The sequence below is a fragment of the Notolabrus celidotus genome, chromosome 24, assembly GCF_009762535.1.
Source record: "Notolabrus celidotus isolate fNotCel1 chromosome 24, fNotCel1.pri, whole genome shotgun sequence".
NCBI lineage: Eukaryota > Metazoa > Chordata > Actinopteri > Labriformes > Labridae > Notolabrus > Notolabrus celidotus.
In genome coordinates this window covers 3,394,318-3,415,887 of record NC_048295.1, presented here as the reverse complement: position 1 = coordinate 3,415,887, position 21,570 = coordinate 3,394,318, and the positions used below count along the sequence as shown (strand labels likewise).

The window sequence follows — 21,570 nt, the reverse complement described above, 5'->3', positions numbered from 1 at the left end:
CATGCAGATGCAGGATGGAGGGGTGAGGTGAAGGAAGAGAGGTGGGGTGAAAAAATAGATGGAGAGGTGTGAGAAAGGATGAAGTGAGGATGAACTACATTTGTATATTTGTTAGTTCTCATCTGAATACAAGACTTTGATGGTGTACAAAGATGATGTGTGAATCAAGGGCATGAATGAAAAGATGAAACTTAAAGAGAGCAGTGGGCTTAACAAAGAAGAAACTGTCATGAGAGGTAGGAGGTGAAAAATGAAAGATGGAATTCAAGTTATTCATGAGAGGCTCTTTGACCTTCTGCAGAAGTGCAGGAATGTTCTTGCAGAATAATAAAACTTGCACATATCTCTGTCTGAGTACTTTTATTATATTTCTGTACTCACAGATTTTCTCTGGCAGAAGGAAAGAGGCGAGCATGCAGGAAGAAAGGAAAACGCAACAGGGAAATAAAATCAAACATGCACGCATGCAGAAACTGTTGAGCAAACCCCAAAACATCCTAATGATAAACACACGGCTGATAATACTCACAGTGGTCCTCTCCCTGGACTGGTGGGCCACACTGAGGGGCTGATGGCTCTCCATCCCTGTGAAGAAAGAATCCAGCTGTAATGACCGTAATAAACCAGCAAGGGGAGACAATCAGTCGTCTGTACTCTCACAAAAACACACACACATCCAAACCTTCACTCTGAACACTCCAAAGGTTGAAAGTGTTTCTGCATTGTGTTGCAGCATTCAGATTGTGCACATGTTAATCAAGCACCAAGTTTTAGTCAGTCACTCTTTAACATTTGTGAACCCCCTTTTATACCAGCTGAACAAAAAAACAACCTTCAACATGCAAGAGACATTCAGCTTTCTGTCACTGAGTTGTAATCATAGTTTGCAGAGGCGACAGTGAGCAGAAAGAAACACGAATATGAAGCCAAGCAGGAGCAGAACCCTCCATGTTTGACACAAATAAAATGAAGAAAAACAAGTAAAGAATAAATATGCCGAAGCAGAGGAGTTATAAAATCAAAGACTGAACATGACGTGTTGAATATGAGTGAGCAGCACATGATGTTTGCCAGCTACATTGCACCTCCTTGATTCATCAAAAGGCCATCAATAGAGAGAGCACAGATGCAGAACCTTTAAATGTCTCTGATCCAATCTGCAGTGGAATTTTGGTTTCATATTATTACATGATTGGCAGCTTACAGTCTAGTTAAGCAGATTAAATTAAAGTTGCACTCTCTCTATCCACAGCACCGGTCTCTGGTGAAGAGTGTTCACCTGTGGCCTTGCGTCTAGCAGAGCCGTGAAGCAGAGCAGGCCTAGGATGTCTGGCCGCCGCTTTGGCTACAATCTTTCGAGACGGGGAACGACTTTGGAGGGCTGACACCTTATTCTGGTCAGCCCTCCTCATGGCTACTAGCAAAGGAGGAGAGACAGGATTATACCAACAAGTACACCTTGGTTACATTTAAGAATAAACAGAGTGCATAGCAGATTATGTTTCACTTTTAGAGTACAGAATTGGAACCTTTTTTCTTCTTCATCTCCTCTCTTGGTGGGTGATGGATGGGTACTTTGCGGAACCCTTTGCTCTCAGCCGTACCAGGGCGGCCCCTTCCTCTGCCAGGAGCCCGTTTAGCGGGTTTGTCCACCACAGGAGTACTGGTAGGACCCTGGATCTGAGGAAGGGCTTCGATTTGCTCTGTCATGATACTTTTGTCATCATCTGCAGTGGAGAGGGATTAAAAGAGGACTAACTCTCCATACTCAGAGCTAGGCAAGCAGCTAGCTTGAGACAAAGACATGACATTTACTAACAGTGATTTTTTTTTTAAAGCTAGTTTAGCTTTGAATAAATGTTTGATATACAGTCAGTTTATTAAATTACAAGTTCTTGGTACCTTGTGAGTCCATCCAGCCACTGTCTGTGTCTAGGACGGAGACATCCATGGTGGTTTCATCGTTAGCTGCCTCCTCCATCTCCTGACCGATCTCTATGTCTTTCTCTTGTTCTGCCTTACCTAATCTCTCCTCTTCTTCTTTGGCTTCCTCTTTTTTCTCTTCAAGTACCTTATCTGAACAAACCTCCTCTTTAGTTTGGTCTTTCTGTTCCACCTTGGGAACGTCCTCTGCTACTTCATCCTCTCTCATCTCCTCATTTCTACTACCTTCAGCTGGTTGATCGTGATCCGAGCATGGCGACAAGTGTGAACTGTCCGTCGCCGGCTCCCCGTCACTGTTCTGTGCGCTGTGACTCCACTCTTCAGCTCCAGATTTGGGATCTTCATCCACCAACTGATCCTCTACCATGAGCGTGACTTTCCTCTGCTCTCCCATCCCGCCGTCTTTGATCGCTTGATCTGTCTTAGTAAGCGCAGGCACTTCAGGTTCCTCCATCATCTCTTGAGGCTCTTCAGCAATCTCAATATCATCATCCTCGTCTCCTTCCTCCTCGACTTGTGCTTGAGGTATAATGATGACCGGGGAGGATATTGTGGGCTTTGGTGACGCTTTATCCAGAGGAACTTGGTGTAACTTTAATTTTACGGGCTTCTCAGGGCTTAAAAGTTGAACATCTTGCTTTCCATTTCTATCTAATCTCACAGGTGTCCCATGCTCACCCTTATCTGTGCCCTCTTTCAAGGACTGAGATGCTACAGAAGGCTGGTTAGCTGTTTCTGTTTCCTCAATGGTTTCCTTCCCATCCGACTTTGTCGATTCATCATCAGCAGTCTGAGACTCTGGTTTCTCTTCTGCCCTGGCCTCTTGTAAGGCACTCTCTTCACTGACTCTGGTTTCTGGGGAGGTTTCAACTGGGGATTTAGGGGTGGTTGGAGTCTGGGGAGTCCCGATTCCAGTTTCAGCCGAACTGAAAGTAAAGGAGGTGTCAGGTGGGATTGGAGATGCCTCTCTGGAGGGGTCTTTTTCAATCTCTACCTCTGGGATTGCTTGGATCTTTATGTCACCAGGTAGGCCAGTCTCCAAACGAAACTCAGTCAGTCTGTCTTTGGTGGAAGTCATCGGGATTCTTAGGCGGTCCGGCTTTATTCCACTTGTGACAGCTCTTTCAAGAATCATGGAAGTCTTCTTTGGTGAATCTTTCTTATCTAGCACTGTCTTTTGAGTGATTTCAGGGATAACTCCTTTAGTGTCTTGTTGCTGCTGCATTACTTTTTGAACACCTTCAACCACCTTGGCCTCAAGTTCTTCCTCAACTTCACTCTCTGCAGAAGGGAAACGCTGGTGCGGGGAGTCCCCAGGACTTGGTACATCAGCAGGTGAAGGCATGGGTCCCGAGTACTCATTGAAGACACAGTAGCCCAGCTCCTCAAGCGGGCTTTCTCCTATTACCTCTACTGTTTGATCCCCCAAGGCGAGCTTGGCTAGAGAACTTCCCACCAGAGCGGATACGTTGCAGGGCATGGACTTTCGTCTCATGTGGTCAAGCTCCTTCCTCTCATGAGACGGATAAGGCAGAGCTCCAGCCAGGTCCAACATCTCAGAGAGGCTCCCTGAACGTTCAAATCCAGAATCATGCTTATTGGAAGGCGTGTCCTCCTTGTTGGAGACATCCTCAGATGACTCTGTGGTAGTTTGGGTGATGGAGACAACCGGAGGAGACTGACTTTGGCTTTCTGCTGCTGGTGTTGAAGGATTTACCTCAGGTTCATCAAAACTCCCACTGATTGGACCCAAGCTTTCTGGTGAGGCCTTTGACTTCTCTCCCTCCTCGATCTGTGCTTCAGAGGATCCAACCAGAACGTTCAAGGAGAGGCTTCTTTGTTCCGTGGACTCCTTACAAGAAGTCGTTCCTGCGTTCGTCTCCTGCTGTTCCTCAAGCGCTTGTGTCTCTGCTGCCGTGCTGAGCTCGTAATAGCTTTGGGTTTGCGGTGAGTCCTCTTGGTTGCTTTTGGAGGATGTCTCAAAGTAGGTTTTTGCTCTTGAATCTTGATCTGGAAAAATATCTGCTTTGGCTTCAGACTCTGTGCAAGGTGTGGGACTTGACTTGACTTCTTCTTGCCTTTGAGTGTCACTCACCTGAGGATCATCCACTGTGACGTCTTTAACTTGGACGTCCTCATTTACTGTCTCTTTTATTACCTTGATTTCAACACTAGGAGTCTCTGATTCACTTGCTGCGATATCTGTCTCTCTTTCATCCTCCTTTTGATCTGATAACTCTCCTGCCTGTGAAGTCTGTTTTACTTCTTTTGCTTTGGACTCCACATGGCTTTCTGCAGATTCTTTTAACAGACCTTCTTGCTTCTCACTTGAGCAGGTTTCAGAGGGATCTTTCTCTTCCACAGAGGGCGGAGAGGGTTCAATCGAGGCTACATCTGTGCCTTCAAGTTCTGCCCCTTCACCTGCCGCCTCTTGCTGCGCTGACACCACTCCAATTTCCTCTTCTTTCGCGGCAGCCGACTCGCACGTAGCTTTACTGACACTTTCTTCTGGCTGGGCTGTGAGTTTGAAGGATACTGTACAACCTTGTGCTAGGTCACATTAGCTGTAAAGCTTTACTGGAAGCATCCACAAAAGCTAGCCAACACAAGCCGAGGCTGTCTGCACATAGATACAGTAGCTCTCCAAGCAAAACACACAGCGCAGTGTATTTTGCAGCAGGCCACAACAGCACAGGGGGGGGGGGGGTCACAGCACCTAGGGTTGCGTGCAGAACTGGAATGGAGGAATGAGTTGCATGATTTTAGATGACAAGAAATACATGTACAAGTTTATTGAATTCCTATTGCAGTAGACAAAGTATATAAAGAAACATATCTCATGTATTTTTGTGTTAATGGAGGCTGAAAGTTTCCACTAAAGTACAAACAGGCTGTGTGTGTAAAAGAATAAGGTTATTTTTTTGTATTAACTTGTCCAATAGAGAAGGATGGAGATAATGTACATTGCTAAAGAGTGTGGGTTGTAATGCCCAAAGTGTGTTTTCTTAGGAACAATAGGAAAACAGAGTTATCCTTTGCCTTGGCATGAAATGAAAACACTGAAACTCAAAGCAAGTGAAATACAACAGACTTTAAATACATTCACGATGCACCCCTACAGGTGGGTGTACTCAGAAACACTCTCTTGCACACGATATCTCAGCAGAACCCACACAGAAATATACAGACAACTTGTTTCAGCAACATTCAAGTCTACAATGCTCCACAGTTCAGACGGTGACATTTTGCATTTGCAATGTAGCTGGCAATACAAGAGTGGCTGAGATGATCAACTGCAGTGTGGTTGATCAGGTGCTTTTATGTCACTCCAATGAAAAGCAAATGGTCATGTTTGCATGAAAAAAGCACAAAATCAAACTGCTTAACTGCCACATAGTTTTGCACATGGCAACTTGAGGTATTGAAGCAGAAGCTGAAGGATTAAAGAAGCGAGAAACTGCAAGGAGAGTTGGCAGCAAAAGCTTGAAAACAAATCACAGTTTAGAAATCAAGAGAGGAAAGTCTTTGTAGTGGATGGACACTCACCCGAACACGCTTTAAGAAACAAAGGATGTACAGTAAACTCACACAAGCAGTATGTAACACAAATAACCACACACACCTTGTTGTGATGGACTGTGTTCAACTGGATGACTTCCTCCATTGAGGACCTCGGGTGTCAGGGCTTGCTGGCAGCCCAAAGTCTGGGGCTCTGATAAATAATCTGTCTGCTCTAAGAGCAAGTCTCCAGGCTGCTCATATGTCACTTCCTCGGGGTAACTTTGGGGAGCCTCTTCCTCATGTTGATGTTCACTGACAACCTCTACTTTATCAGGGAAGGGGGGACACATGGATGAGACATGGAGGACAGTAATACAGGGTGGGTTACAAGTAGAGTTGTTCCGATATCTCCTTTTCTTCCTGATACTGATTCTTCTACATAGTTACATGTATACCACTGCAGTATGAGTATAAGTGTTTGTGTTGAGTTTGGTATCATATCAGTGGATTTAACAGAATACCTGCAGCTACCATCATCCAGGCAGTATCAAAGACATTTCTGATACTGCCATCGGAACAACTTTACTTGTGGTACAAGACACTTTCAGCTTGATGGAGATGCATGTGATGCAATCAGCACCTGATAGTCTAGTTTTAATGCAATACTTAACATTAAAACATATATTTTAATTAACTTTAAACAGGAAAACATCATTAAACATCTTACTAATATATTGTCTTTGCTGAACTTCTTTCATAATGCATATGTTGACTGAACAAATTGAATAAAGTACAAAGCTTATCTTAGAGTTATTTGTGTAATATAAATAAAAGGCTGCAGCCCTGAGCCATGCAGTGTGACTATCTGAATCTACATCTTCGTGATTGCATGCCACATGCATAAAGTGAAACTGTGAGAAAACAGACTGCGCTGTTCTCTGAGAGCAAAGCGCTGAAGATAAATATGTTTTACTTCTTGAGAAAATCAATAGACAGACCGAAGAAAGGAACAACAGAGGAGATGATCTGAGGGGAAAACAGATTGGTGAGATGAAGGGCTCCAGTGGCAGGTTGTGCTAAAGGATGTGTGTGAGTGTGTTCACCGATGTAATGCTATAATGTGTTAGAGAGGTACTTCTAAAACTATTGTTAAAAATGAAGAAGTGTGTGAAGAAGACAGGACAGTGTTGCACATGCTGCAGACTCCCTGAAGTGGACATTAAAATGACATGCGAAGTGAGAGACTGTGGAAACTAAACCCTGAAGGACGAGAAGAATAGACTCTGTCCTGTTGAGATGTTGGCACCACTCTCACCACCATTCACTCTCTCATTCTGAATGGTCTGAGCGGTCAGGAGTGTGTGTAGGTGTACCTTGTGCCACGGGCCCAATCTGCTCAGCGGATGGAGAGGGGGGAGGGGAGGGAGGCAAATTGGCTGAGTCATCCACTGCGAAGGGAGAGAGAGAGAGAGAGAGAGAGAGAGAGAAAGAGAGAGAGACAACACAGGGGAGACAAGACGTGGATGGGAGGAAGGAAATGAAAAACTAATAACACCGTGGACCTTATCTCTGTGGGTGGTCTCGCTTTTGTGTTTGACTCAATCCCTGTTTCGTGTGTGTGTGTGTGTCTTTGATGAGTTGTTGATGCAAATCCCACGCTCCTCCAGGGTTTGATTATAGGATAGCTTGGGCTTAATATCCAGTGCAGATGGGTGTAGACAGAGAACTTACCTCTGATGGTGTCACATGATAATAAAACATACTATAGAAGACTCAAATTCAGATTCAACCTGAAGAAAAATCCAATTATTGATGAAAGTAACCCGCTGCATGATCTTAAAAGTGATACAACAGATGCATGCACATCATCAGAGCATATTTCTCTCCACTTTGACCCCTCTCAACTTCTTAACACCTACTTTCTCTTTCCTATCCCCCTGTTTTTCTGTTTTTAAGTTATTCCTAATAAAAGTGAATATGAAGTGGACATAGTTTTTTGTAAGCTGAACCAGCAAATGATCCATAACTTGAAGTTTTAATGGGACATAGCTTTATCTTTAAAGCTCTTGCAGCACTGCCAAAGCAAACTACTCATGCCCTTTGTTCAATACGAGTCCACATGAATCTGTTTTGGGATTGACTGCCCTTGCTTTGCACCATGGAGGCAATCAAATTTACCCAGAGCTGCAGACCCATCCAATCAATGTCATTAATCCAGTTCTGCACACACACACATACTCTCTCTCTCACACACACTGTGTTTGTGGACCTACCTGTCGTTCCAGGGTGTGCAGCTGCCCCGCCGTGGTATCCGTTCTCCCTGTAGGCAGAGCTGTAGGCGGAGTAGCCGTTCTCGCCATTCTCCTGGCCGTTTGAGGTCCAGTGCTCGTCTGGCTGCCGTCCGTCTGCCATGCCTGCCTGCTGGGACACCGGGGAGGGGACGCTTCACCTGTGGGAGCACAGGAACAGGAAGCAGAATTATAGTTTTGCAGCAAACGAATCAGGAAAAAGAGTGTTGGTGCAGATGCTTATAAAAGAGAGTTAACATGACGCATTAATCAACCACCAGAGGGAGTAAGATGCAACATATTCCTCTGCCGGCACTCGTCTTTGTCTCGGCATCCACGTGTTAAGACAGGAGGAAGATTATTTTACCAACCAATTCTTACTTTTTGCACACCTCTTCAGTGGATGTTTGACACATTCCTTCTTAAGTGTCTTCTAAAAGCGTCTACTATCAGTAAATGTGACACATGAAGCATCACCTGCTCAACATGAGCATCAATCCAGGAAACAAACATGTTTAAATCTATCAACATGATCCATAAATCATATGTATTATGTCATGAAGGCAAAATGTGAAGGTGCACTGCAGCAGGGGGAAAAAAAAAGCCTTTGAACACACCCTTCATTTCCCCCCCTCGCCAGTGATAAGGAGGCTGTTACCATGGCAACCAGAACAGGTCTTATGGGGGTCCAGCAGATGGGTTTGACCGGCTTGCCCTGCTCACTAAACAAAGTACTGCCTCACACACAGAGAGCTACACAAACAAGTGCATCACATGATGGACAGCAGCAACTGTCTCTCTCTCTCTCTCCCGCCTGTTATAATAACAAAACCCAATCAAGTATGCTCTGCTCGAGTATCTACAACCTAATCAAGCATGTACCCTCATAAAGGAGACCTATTCTCCCTTCAGAGGAAACACAGAGTGTTGCTTTTTAAACAGGATTAGCAGGGGGGGCCCTGCCTCGCTCGGCAGGCTAGCTAAATAGCTTCATTATCATCAAACAGCTGCAGCTAATTTCATCATCGCATTGTCACCGTGGCTCCTTTTCTTCCTCCTCCCTGCATGTTGTTTTTCATCTCTCTTCTGAAACATACAGCTTTTCTATTTCTCAGGTTTCTGCAGCTGAAAAGCCAGAACTCTGGGGAAATTATTTCTTAGCCAATCATCTTCTCTCTGGCGTAAACTGGAACATCATTATGAATTTTGTGACGTTTAGATTAAGGTTGGATTCCTCTGTTTTAGGTCCTCATGTTAACCAGCCATGAAGCTACATGTTCAGGCAAGAGAGCTGTGTGAATAGTGTGATGGTTAGAGGAAGAAATCTTTGCAAAGAGAGAGTATTATACAGAACTTTTCTTTTAAAACTTATCTTCTAATTCAAAGATACAGAAACCCCAAATATTAGCATAATCCTTTGTGAAATATCTCCCACTCTTTCGTCTCTCTCTAGCTTCCCCTCCTCATTCCTCTCTCCTCTTCTTCATCTTTTCCCCTGCAGCGCTGCATGACGACAGGCTCACAGTGATCCCGGCTAATATCTGCTGCAGTGGGAAGACGCGAGGATCAGAGGAGAGCGAGACAAAAAAAGAAGAAGAAGAAGAGACGAGAGGAGGAGAGGAGGAGAGAGAGACCCACTGACACTCTAATATATACTGGGCCAAACTGTCTGAGACTGAAAATCTCAGCCCTGGGCTCAGTCAGAGGCGGGTCTGGTCCCAGCTGTTGCTAAGGAAGAAAACCGGTGCACCGCCACCGCCGACAGACACATTGTGCTGATGCTGGTTTTGAATCGCATTGACCTGCTTTCAGCTGCTGTTTTGGCAATGTTGTGCCACACTTCACGCGTTGTCCTTACAAAAGAGTGTCATAAACCCTGGCTGCTTACATAAATCCTTTGTGTTGTTATTTGATGAAGAGGCTCTTAAATACAAAGAAAGACAAGGACAGAACACCTGCTGCAAACAAATCCACACTAATGGAACAGATTCCACTAAAATATGTCTTTATTATGACTTTTTATGGTTTAGTGACTGTGTTTTGTATATTAACGCCTTCCCTACCAGCAGATTATAAAATCACAAAACATTCCCCTGTTTTTATCTGGCATCTGTGACAAGCAACATGCCATTTGACCTCCTTTATAATCTATATAAGTTAGCTTTTAACTGTATTAGAGGTGAATTATGGGGAAAAAAAGACTTTAAAGAGACTGCTATTACAGCTTTAAAATAGATGTAATAAAACTGTAACATGTGTAAAGTGTGCACAAGTAAAGACATGAGCTATTCAAACCATAACTTTGTTTGTACCCGCCTCTAAACATGTTAACTTCAGCTGCAAACAAGGGCACTTTAATATGGGTGTTAATTGGGCTCCCCTGGCTTTTGGTGCAAGTCTCTAGTGGACATTCAAGAAACTGCACTTTGCAGTGGCTTCATTTTTTAATACCCAAGATTGCCACTCAGTCCTTCTGCATACATTTACATGTAAATGGCAAAAGTTTTCAATGTTCTTTGTGACAACAGCTAAAAAAAACAACCCTACAAGCTCTCTCATAAATGTTTACAACCCACAACCAGCTGCGGTTCGCTTGTCACATCAGAGACAACCTCTAAGAAGTCATCCTCTCATCTCAAACCTCAGATTTAATAAAGCTTTGACTTTGTTTCCAGAAAGCCAAGAGGCCCAGCAGTTAGCCCTTGTCTAACAATCACACTGCCCTCATCTTAAAGGGTTAAACCAACAGCACCAGGAGTCCAAAAAAGGAACGTCAAATCTCATTAAGTCTTGGCGTTGATGCCTCAAATTGAACCTGCCAGCGTGATCTCTCCCAGAAAAGACTAGAAGGTGCAGAGGGAGGCCTGAGGCTTGTCTGACTCTAAGGGGGGGCCCTTAAATTCCTCCCTTTTCTTTTGTCTTTCATTGCCAGTGGTGTTACCTCTCTCTACCTTCCATGCCGCTGCATCCGTCTTCCCAATACCAGCTTCCCCACCCCACCCCGTCCCTAATCCGACCTCACTTCCCCATCCCCATCTGCGCCTCACCCTGCCACCAACCCCACCCCGATCTGGGTCAGTCATCACGCCTCTGTGGAGCGGCGCTCACATCGGAATGTCAGCATCCATTTATGAGGGAGGCTGGGATCTCTGGCAGGCCGTCTCAGTAGGCCAACCTGGCCTTAATCCCCCCCCTGTGAGAACGCACAAGTGAGTCCTTATCTGCGAGTGTGTGTCAGCCGGTGATCAGCTTTGTATCCAAGGTATAGAATTGTACACTTCAATCATTGATGAAGTGATTAACAGTATAAGAAGTCTGATTAATTCAATGCAAATTCAGAAAATGATTCTAATCCTGCCTGATTCTCCTTCCTCTTCAATTCTACTAAATGACAGGACTCTGCTCTAAAACATCAGACAAACAGCAGTCAACACTTTGTAAACAGAGTCTCAGAGGCAGTGAATGGTGGCCGAGTGTCACACTAAACACTAGTCCTGAAAGAATGACAGTCAAGGTTGCTGTGACCTGTAATCAACCCAGGACCCAGCAGCTTCCTCCACAGCAGGATTATGTTTCACTGACTCAGCAAGGCACGATGGAGGGAGGGGGATTGAAGCATAACGAGCCGCTGCAAACGGAGTGTGAATGAAGTGTGTAAATGGTGAACACAAGCAGCATGACTAGCCAGGCTTACCTGCGTGCACACACACACAAACACACATATGCATAAGAGGTGTAGGGATGTTTTCTTGCCTTGCAGATTAAGTACCATAATAACAGCAGTATGGGTGCACTGGGATTAGGGGACTGAAATATATGATACAGTCTTCAACAGGACTTTAACATGCCTAAAACATCTTCAAATGCTTGCAATTAAATTAATGTATCACCTAGATAAAGCTTGTGCATAATAAGGCCATCACATTATACCAGGAAGGACAAGAAGCGTCTTAAAACAGCAAAGAAATATTCATATTTTGTTAAAACCAGCCTATAAAAGAGGGAAGACGATGAAGCAGCAGCAGTAGAAGAAGACTCTGTAACCAGTAAATTGTCTTATTGGGATTAATTGACTGTTTTTTAATGGTTTGAGTGATTATTTAATTCTAATCATAATTAATTTTGCTCATTAAAGACAATTAAAAGCTGAATTAAGTTAAAGAGACTCCATCTGACCAGCTGAGATTTACTCCCTTCTCATTGCATGTATTTCACTCCCTTCACTTGCAGCCTCCCATCTCATCAGAGGAGTAGATGCTTCCTGGCACACACACACACACATCAGCCCCGCCCCTCTCTGATGTCATTGTTCCCATGGTGATGTGGGAGGGGTCAGAGGAGGATGCTGGATGCAGAGAGCGGACTTTGACCATGTTATGGATCCTGAAATAGGTCACCAGATACTGCAGGCGCTGCCCCAGGGGGTCCGTCCCACAACTCTGCGCTGACACAAATGGGAGCAAGCCTTTTAAATTCATCGATACACTGATGGCTGGTCGACTGGTGATGTAATTTAAGGCTTTTAGTCTGCTGCTGCAAAGGGAGCTGGTATCCTGGTTTAGCACTGTTTTGATGACACACAATGATAGAAGCTGGGAACAAAAGCTGCAATATAGATGAGGATTTCAAAACCACACAGTTTTTAAATTTCAGGCTTTCATTGCGGTATTAAGGTTGGAAACATCAATAGTTTTCAAAGGCAAAAACTTCAGACAAGCTACAAAATCAACTTTAGACGACCCTGGATGAAAATGAAAAACATTAAAATCAAAGTAGTGTCTATCAGAATGAACCCAAAGCTCTCTGTGTTTGCAATTTCTATCAACTTCTCATATAACCAAGTAATAAAGGCAGTAGAGACCAATCAATCAATCTGCACACACCCTTCAAACTCAGACTACACACCTAAACAAACTCTCTGCTCAAAACTGCACCACATGCAAACAAACGCACCCTCTCATTGACACCTCCCAATGCTGAACCCAGAGCTCCCAGACTGGAAGCAAACATATTGTTAACGAGCTGAAAATAGACACAGAAGTTACTACACTACTGTACAACTGAATCCATTATTCAGCCTCCCGCTCTGTCAAAGCTCCAAAACAAGAGATTGGAGTTTCATCCTAACGAGTGTTTGGGGTTGATGTCATTCGAGATATTTTTGACCGCCAAAAAAGCCATCGTCCACTCTCTCCCTTTTTCCCACATGTTGCAGAGTGTAATTCCCCCACTATTACATATCCACAAAGAGCCAAGCTAATCATCTGGCTGAGTGCAGACACTTAGATCTGACTCCCGGGGCCCCTATGAGTCATGGGAACAGTGAGTGTGAAATGTCATGGAGAAGAAGGAGAGCATAGTATACCATCTGGCAGCGGTCCAGACGTACATGTTTTGGGGGGTTAAAGTGATGTGAGATGAAAATATCGCTCTGTAAAAGCTGTGTTCGAGCAAAACAGGATCCCTAAAACCACTTTCATGGTTTAATATGGAATTTAAAACAACACTGTGTCCATTTTTCTGAAGCTACAACCTCAGGGTGGGAGCTGCATATTCTATGATGATGTTTTAAAGCTGTAGAGATGTTAAATGTTGTCTGGTGGTAGCTGGTAAAGTTTGAATCTTTTACCTTAAAATAGGGTCAAAGTATTTCACTATCTATGTACTTCACAGTGTCTGTTTGATAGGGAAGCGGTGAAATGCTAAGTTCTCAACATTTTTCATGTTTTGAAGGGAGAACAAATGTGCACAAAATAAAAAAAGCCATATCATTACAAGTGCTTGTGTAACTGTAAGCTTACCTACCTCAAAGTGCTGCCTTCACTTCTGGATGAAACAGACAAACGGCCGGGATGAGGGGTCTGCTCAGACCTGCATGAAAAAGAGAGAAAGGGACTTCATGTCAGGACTTCAACAGAATCAAATCAATACAGAGTTTTATCACATGGTCATGGACACAAAGCTGAAGCTCACTGAGTTCACAGACCATTCTCAGCTCAAACCTTTTGATTCAAGGTTAGTTCAGAGAGACTTTTAAACAAGAACATCTCAAAGCCTTCTGTTAAACACAGCTGTTCGGGAGCGTTGCATGCACACACAGCTTTGCTCTGTCACCTGGAGTTTGCAGGCAGTATTAATCCGAACCTCTGTGCGGCCATGTGTCTCTTCTAAGCCCCCTGTGACGAGCTGTACACAACAACAAAGCCGAGGACAATCTCATCTTTTAAGAGGCCGTGCATGAGTGTGCATTCACATGTAAATCTCATTTCTTGTGACAATGCTTCGTCCTGTGAGGGGTGTCATCGCGGGGCTGTGTTATGAATTTTGATTCATTTTAAGCTGATTTATTGTGGACAGAGCCAGGTGAACAATTTCCTTTCTTGTGCTTGGTTGTGCTAATCAGTGACTGGCTGTATTTGCACATAAAAAAGAACAAAAATGTGTCCAAATGTCAAATTATGTTCTGAAACAAAGTGGAAAACAGAATAGAGGTTAGCTGGGTAGCTTCCAAGGCCTCCAAAGCAAAGAAAGAAAGTGATTATTTTTCAGAAACAAGTGATAAGAAGTGAAGTGTCATCTGCTTGCAAGAAAAAAACAGACTCCACGAGTGAGCTGTTTTTGAGATTTTGTCAAATTCTTGGATTGGTGCGTTGGGGCTGAGCCAGGGGATGAGTTAAGGCTTAAGTCAGCCATGAAGAAAGACAGATTTGCACATACATCTCGCCAGCGTTTGAGTCTGTAAGGAGGTAAAACAAAAAAAAGATACAGAGAGAATCCTGTTGACATTAAAACAGTGTGAAGGGACGGTCAATGAGGATCTGGCGCCAAAACATGAAGTTGGACAGAAAGACGGAGATAGAAGATGAAAAAGAGAAGCGCAAGGAGAGGAGAGTGAACAGGAAAGAGGTTGATTTATTACAGAGGAGGGAGAAAGAGGTCTGCAGGAGGAAACGTGGAGAAGGAGAGGAAATTGGGAGATTTCTGGCAGAGGAGATTTCTGCATTTTTGCTACTTTTGATTCATTTTGGAGATTTAAACTCAAAACCTGTGCAGAAATAGTTACAGCTCATCGCCTGGTCTTAGTGGACCTTGAGTTTTCTTATTCAAAGGGTCTCTGAGACTTCTTCACGATCACAATGAGCAGAAGCTTTCTTGTTGTTGCACTTAAATTTAATTTCTCTGCTTGTTGTACTCGTAAAAGCGTGATCCTGCGGTCGTGCTTTTCTCATTAACTTGTTTTCATAACCGCACTTACATGCTTCTAATTTAACCCAATAGAATTCTTGTTGTGCATTGTTATCATTATCAAATGACTCTTTTTTTCCAGAAACAACATGTTGTTCTTCTCCTTTTGAAATGACAGCTTTTCAAATATTCTGTGACATTGCTTACAGGAAGGAGGCCGGAGTATGGGGAAGGAATGGAAACAATGCTGGTGGATTGAAAGAATTTAAGTTGCTTATTTTCCAAAATGCTGGTCTGGCTGACTTTGATGCTTTAAACCTCATTAAAGCTTTGGCAACATTAAAAGGTCTGTTCGAGCAGAATAATCTCCCAAAAATGTTCAATTGTAGAAGCGATCGCCTGTAAAGAGAGATGACAGGTGATTTAGCATTTTCAAGCCAATTAACCACAGGCTGGGAACACTTAACATTGAGATCTTTAAAAGGTACAGTGTGTTGAACTAGCAGCAGTACAGACAAAGTTTCTGGTGAGTTCTTTATGACAGATGGAGCGTTAAACGTGTTTTTAATGACTTATATACCCAAGGTTTAAAATCTACTCCTTAACTCATGTGAGGAACATTTCTTTGAGTTGATTTTGCCCCCCATCTTTATCTCTTTGCTGATTTGTCCTCTAAGTTTAAGGACTTTTTTCCTTTTCATTATCAGTGAAAAACTCCCCACTGGAGCTTTAAAAGAGACAGTCGGCTGCAGCTTGTCTTCGCTTTACTTGTTCCCTCAAAAGATGGATTAATTCGTGCAAAACCTCTTCAACAGATCCTGGTTGTTATTTCTTGTCACATTTGTAAAAGTTCATCCTCTAATTTGTCATCTGTAAGTATTTATAGAGGAAGGAAGACACGTGCAGAGAGGGAAACAGTTGACATTATAGACTGAGCCACAGGAAGTGAGGAGGGAGGAATATAGTAAGATACACACAGAGAGGGAGAGAAAATAAGGTCAGACAGGCGGTAATATCTCTTCTTGGGGCCAGTCAGGGAAGTTTAGCTTAGACAAACAAAGAGACAAGAAGAGGGGGGTGGATGTGCAGAGACATGTGAGGAGAAAAATATAGTAGTGTGACAGGAACAGACTCATTGAGTTTTTTTAACCGTCACAGTTATAGTTCCTCGCTCACACAGCTTGTGGCCTTCTTGTTATGAAGCTCTGCAAAGCAATGATAATCCGTTCATGCCCTGAGAGAGGGACAATGTTTTTATCTCTCGTTAGAAAGTCATTAACATGTGGAACTCGTGATTTCTATCCAAAACAAGAAGCAAATTTACTGCAAATGGAGGGAAATAATGGATTAATGAAAACAATTCCTTCTATGTAATCACTGCTACCAAATGACTTCTTCTTCTTCTGTCTGTTTATTGTTGACTGCTCATGTGACTCCCTGACTTGTTTGATGATAATGTGTCAACTCCAAAGTCATTAATTGCGACTCCTCCAGGACTAAATGAGGATACTTTTGGTTGATAGCAAAAGATTTGAAGCGATTTGTCTCGAGTCCCCAGAAAAGAGCCAATCACAGTTGATGCTTTTTCTTCCCCGCCTGACCTCCATGTCTCTCCAGGGAGGAAGGAAGGGCCAAATGGGTCAACGAGAACGCAGAGACAGAAAAGACAGAGTCAAGGAAAAGTCAAGAATATTGGAAAGAGGGTAAGGAGGTCAAAGACTGACCTAATCCACAGATTTGACTTCATCAAAAAGAGACGAACAGGAAATGAATCCTAATCTCAGCCATGGGTTAAAAGGCCGATAAACCCTCCTAAACTTTGTCGCAATGAGCGAGAGATGAGAGAGAGATAAAGAGGAACATCATGGAAAGATTTTTGGAGCATTATTGGGTTCAGTTTTATTGAGCAGCTCTCTCTGCATTAGAGGCAATCCTTTAATTCTGCCGTATTGATCTCATCCAGCTCATCCTGCAGGACTTCTACTGAACAAACCTCAATATCAATCATTTTCACACCAGAAGAAACACAAAAGGGAGAACACACTGAGCCAAACATCACACTGTCAAAGCCAGCAGTGCTGTGGTTCAAGCTGCTTGGGTTTGTTCGGACAGTGTTCAGGTCCAACCCGGGGGGACCGGCCTCTACATTCGGTGGAGCATCTCCTCTGAGCATCCCTGTCTAAGTTGGCGCTCGCCCCCCATTTCCTCATCTATAATTCACACAGACAGCCTTCTTCTTTTCCCACACACACACACACACAAACACACGCCCACCCACTACCTCAGGCCACTGCAGGCCTCTGAATAAATACACACAAACACGCACATGTTTAATAGATCAAAGCCGGGAGGAGTGGAGTCAAGGTGAGGAATATTAAAGGAAGTTTTTGGACTAAAATCTGCATTTATAAATGTTTCCTTTAGACATCATCTGAGAAGATTAACAGATAAGATCAATCAGCAGAGGTGGTGTTAAGCGTTTATAGCTCCTCATCATCTTTGCAATTCTGAGTAATGGCATCCATGATTCACTTCATCTCCTCTTAATCACGACTCGCACACCAACTCCTGACCCTCCTTTGTTCTGCAGAGGCCTCCACGGCAATCTCACAGGTGGACGGAGGAAGAGAGAGGGAGAAAAGGACAGGAGCTCGCTCTCTACACGACACTTTGTTCAGACGAGGACATCTAATGAGCCAAAATCTGCTGGGAGAGAGGCTGGAAAATTAATCTAGAGGAAGATAATAGACCAACCACAGATGTGATTGGAGTAACAGTTTGAAGAGAGATAAAACAGATTTTTACTGCTATGAAATATATCATAATCAGCGCCTGAACACAACCAAAACACAGATCCACTGTGCTAACTGTGAGAGGATATTGCATTTATTTTGGCTGGAGATTAAACAGAGCTTATTGCCCATTAACACTCAAATACTCTGCATATTACCAGATCAATTACACGCCAATGTTTCCTCATTACGTGAACGGAAAACATAATCACCATTATGTTGCTTTATAACATTTTTTACTGTTGTAATTTAGCTGCATTCAAAGTTGTTTGCCCTCAACAGACGTGCTGATCTGAGAGTATGCAAACATACAACAAATCCTCTTTAAAATCCGACATTATGACGTTAGCTGACGTGCTACAGCTTTCATATTTGTGTCAGTGGAGGATGATGTTGGAAGAGTTCTTTCTATATTCAATATTTTAATAATAAAGAAGGCATAGAGATATTTGTATTATGCCTTGGTTGCAATACTGGCGCAGCTATGCCCATCTCTTTGTCAAAGAGCAGACATGAAATCCTAAATAACAGTTTCCAGGAACGTTATTTGTCTCTGTGTCGACAATAATTGAGACCGTGATGAATTGGAGGAGTTCCAGTGAATCAATTCGAGTAAACTTCTGAAAAGAAATAGTTTCAGCTGCAGAGATAACCGTTCAAAATTGGGAAATTTATCATCCTAGAAGCTTAAAATTCAACTTATAAAGAAGCTAGTGTTCTTTGATTATAGAATCATCTTTACTGGGAACTTTGGGGATTTACAAACCCTGTCCTAATTTTCTGTAAGCGAGTTCCAAATATAAAGTTTAAGGACAACATTTAAGAAATGACAGAGGGATGAACAGAAATACTAAAAGGTAAGGGAGACCTATGTTTTGTGTATTTCTCCTGCAAGTCATGTCACTCTGAAGTCTGCTCATCCAGAGATGATTTGTCATCTCATGGGCTAAAAACTGAAGCTTCGGGGAGAATGGATGGAGTTTAGTAGGTTTAGACACCGATTCTCTCTCTCTCTCTCTCTTTCAAAATAAAGTAATTCAAGCTAAATATTTAGGCCTGGTTACCCAACATTCTTGCCCCTCACATAACCTACAAGCTCAAACACATGCGAGCAGAACTTTCCCTTGCAGCGTTATGTAAACCAGGCAGGACCAGGTGCAGGTTTTTGTGCCCCCGAGGTGACAGCTGCACTTAAAAGCAGAGACAGGTGGGAGAACTGGTCTGTATTCATATGCATGTATGTTTCTGAGTGGCTTCAGAGTATCACACACACATTCATCAATCAACACGAAAGCACAACGCCGTCCGAAAGGGAGGCTGCAGGCTACGTATTTACAGCTCTGGACTTCTCAAGAATGTGGACGATACTAAAAATTTGTCTGTTTTTTTTCATCTGCATGTGTCTCTTTGGCTCACTTCATGTTAGTCATCTCATTACTCTGACATCCAGCCGCACAGCCATCAAGTATCACTTCTCAACAGACTCTTAAGGGCATTCTGTCAAAGTGGAGGGTAGTGTTAACTCCACTGACTGTCCCTCTCTCATGTACTTTGCTCTATTGAATAACCTTCATTATATATGCTTCACTGATAGGTATTCAATACCTTGACGGTTACAGAACAGTATTTCTCCAATAATTAGATGCATACAGAGTCTCATGAGACAGCTGACAAAGTAAAGATGAGAAAGCCTTCCAAACAAAGGCCGTCTCTTTCACACTTGGCATTTTGGGACCTCTGTGACACCTACATTCATCTCCATTACATTCAAATGTCTTGCTGACAAACAGCGGTTGGAAGCAGGGGCGATGTTGACTCCTGAACAATGTCCCTCTCTCCCACTGGTTTTGCCCTGGAAGCACCTCAACAGTTGGTTAACCGACTGCTTTGGTGGCCTCCGTGCCAAACACGACCTCGCTCTGAGGGCACGAGCTCTGCAGAAATAAAAGAGGGATGGAGGAAAAGAGGAAGAGGGGGAGATGGAACAATTGGGGGGGACAGGACTCCATTTGTAACCCCTAAGAATGAGGACACAGAGGGCACATGTGCCCCCTTTCAATGCCCCCACTCCTCCTACGCCATGGCATGTCATCCAAAGTTGGTTCCCAGGAAAAGACAGCTCGCCTTGGAGCTGCCCTGCCCAGCAACCAGAGAGGCAGACGGAGGCAGAGTTAGATGGAGAGAGAGAGAGAGGGGGGTGGAGGTGAACTGGGGGGCACGTCGATGTGGATGTGACAGACATTCTGGTGGCTTCTGGCACAGTGTCATAGATAGAAACTGGAGACTGACAGAAATGAATTAGGAGCCGGAAAGGATCAACAGGGTCTGCCTTAAAACCTCGAAAGTTCCCTCACTTCAACCTCGACTGACCGCAGTCTGATGGGAAGCTTTCATTTGAGGATTCTCTTAGATATGAGAGGGAAAAAGGGACAAGAAGTCAATAAATTATCCTGTGTTTACTCACAAGACAAGTCATAATGAAGATCAGCACAGATTAGGAAGCAGTCGTGTGCTGAGGACGTACAAAATGACGACCGCTGTACTTCTTAATGTCCTCTATGTTAACAATGATCCTCTGTTTGGTCAGGGTTATCTCCCAGGTCAGTAATAACTAGCCTGACTCAAATTCAGAAAAGTCAACGACAGGTTGGATACAGAACGAGAGGAATATAGGGATGGAAGGAATAAATAAAGTGGGACAAAGAAAATAAAGAGCAAAAGAACAGAAGGTGAAGTCTGGGACTCAGCAGGTGGTGATGTATTGGACCAGACGCTTACTCTAAGATCAAAACCATCCACCCTTTAACTCCACCCAACCCTGCCTTCAGCAAACTTGTCACAGCCAGATACACGTACGCTGACAGGCAGCAATGTGTCGTGCGGTCTCGCTTGGCTTGTCGTCACTCCCACGAAGAAACCACCAACAATCTGTTGGCTGTGGCTCGCTAAGCCAACAGAGCCCCGGCCTCAGCCTCCAAATATATCCCAAATCCTATTGTTTCGAATTGAAATGATGCTTCACAGGTCTCAGGGTTTTTATGTGTCTTGCTCTTACACACAGCAGCACTCCAGCTCTGAGGGTGAAATGTGCCATCCTCCTGGCTGAATAATCAGTGATGTCTAGACAGTGGTACGTCACAAATACTATAGGTCACCAAAATACAGAAACAGACCCCTGGCTTTTTCAGAATATGAGCTCTTTTAGTCTATTGTGTTTGAAATGTCAGCAAATATGGAGAGTAATTAGAAGTCAAGCAAACAAATGAGAGATAATACGCAGGGAGGAAAGGGAGAGTGGAAGGGGAGATGGCTCTTTGCTCCCTGATTCTACTGACAATAGGAGGAGATATTCTGTGGATGTGAATGTGAATACAGAGTACAAAATAAACAAGGCCCAAGAGTGCTTGTTATTATTTAAAAGGCAAACAATTAAAGCACAAACTGCGTCTTACCTGGCGGGGAAGGGCAGTCACTCCAGCGTTTTTTGTCTGCGAAGAGGGCTCAAGGGGAGGGCAAGGCAGCGGCTTCTGCAGAGAAGACAAGAGAGGAAAAAAAGCTTGAGACAGAAAAAGGAGCGAAAACAGGGGAGCACACGAACACAGAGAGAGGATGCTGTTTCGCCCGGCGAGCCGTGCCGGCAAGCAGCTCACGAAAACACACACACCGAGCCAACCGGCATGCTGTCTCATGATAAAAAAAATCTCCACCCACCCCCCCCTTTCTGTGACTCTCTTGCACCAGCGCTGCAACCAAACCAGTGTCTGTAACGCGCTGGGTAGGGATGGAAAAGGGGGGGATGGGAGGAAGGAACGTGTGTGTGTGTGTGTATGTTTGTGTTCATGTGTCAGTCTCATTAATTC

The 21,570-nt window shown here is 43.7% G+C and overlaps 1 protein-coding gene across 1 annotated transcript in view; it reads right to left on the bottom strand.

Annotated features, from left to right (window-relative positions):
• LOC117808137 (microtubule-associated protein 2-like) overlaps positions 1 to 21,237 on the bottom strand; it is a 28,808-nt gene extending 7,571 nt beyond the window's left edge. The window contains exons 1-8 of the mRNA XM_034677667.1: positions 21,163 to 21,237; positions 13,539 to 13,604; positions 7,719 to 7,894; positions 6,819 to 6,893; positions 1,903 to 4,461; positions 1,530 to 1,727; positions 1,280 to 1,417; positions 530 to 585 (exon numbers count right to left, since the gene is read on the bottom strand). Of these exons, the coding sequence (XP_034533558.1) occupies positions 530 to 585; positions 1,280 to 1,417; positions 1,530 to 1,727; positions 1,903 to 4,461; positions 6,819 to 6,893; positions 7,719 to 7,857 (3,165 nt within the window). The 5' untranslated portion in view covers positions 7,858 to 7,894; positions 13,539 to 13,604; positions 21,163 to 21,237. The remainder of the gene's footprint in view (positions 1 to 529; positions 586 to 1,279; positions 1,418 to 1,529; positions 1,728 to 1,902; positions 4,462 to 6,818; positions 6,894 to 7,718; positions 7,895 to 13,538; positions 13,605 to 21,162) is intronic.
• Between the last annotated feature and the right edge of the window lie 333 nt (positions 21,238 to 21,570).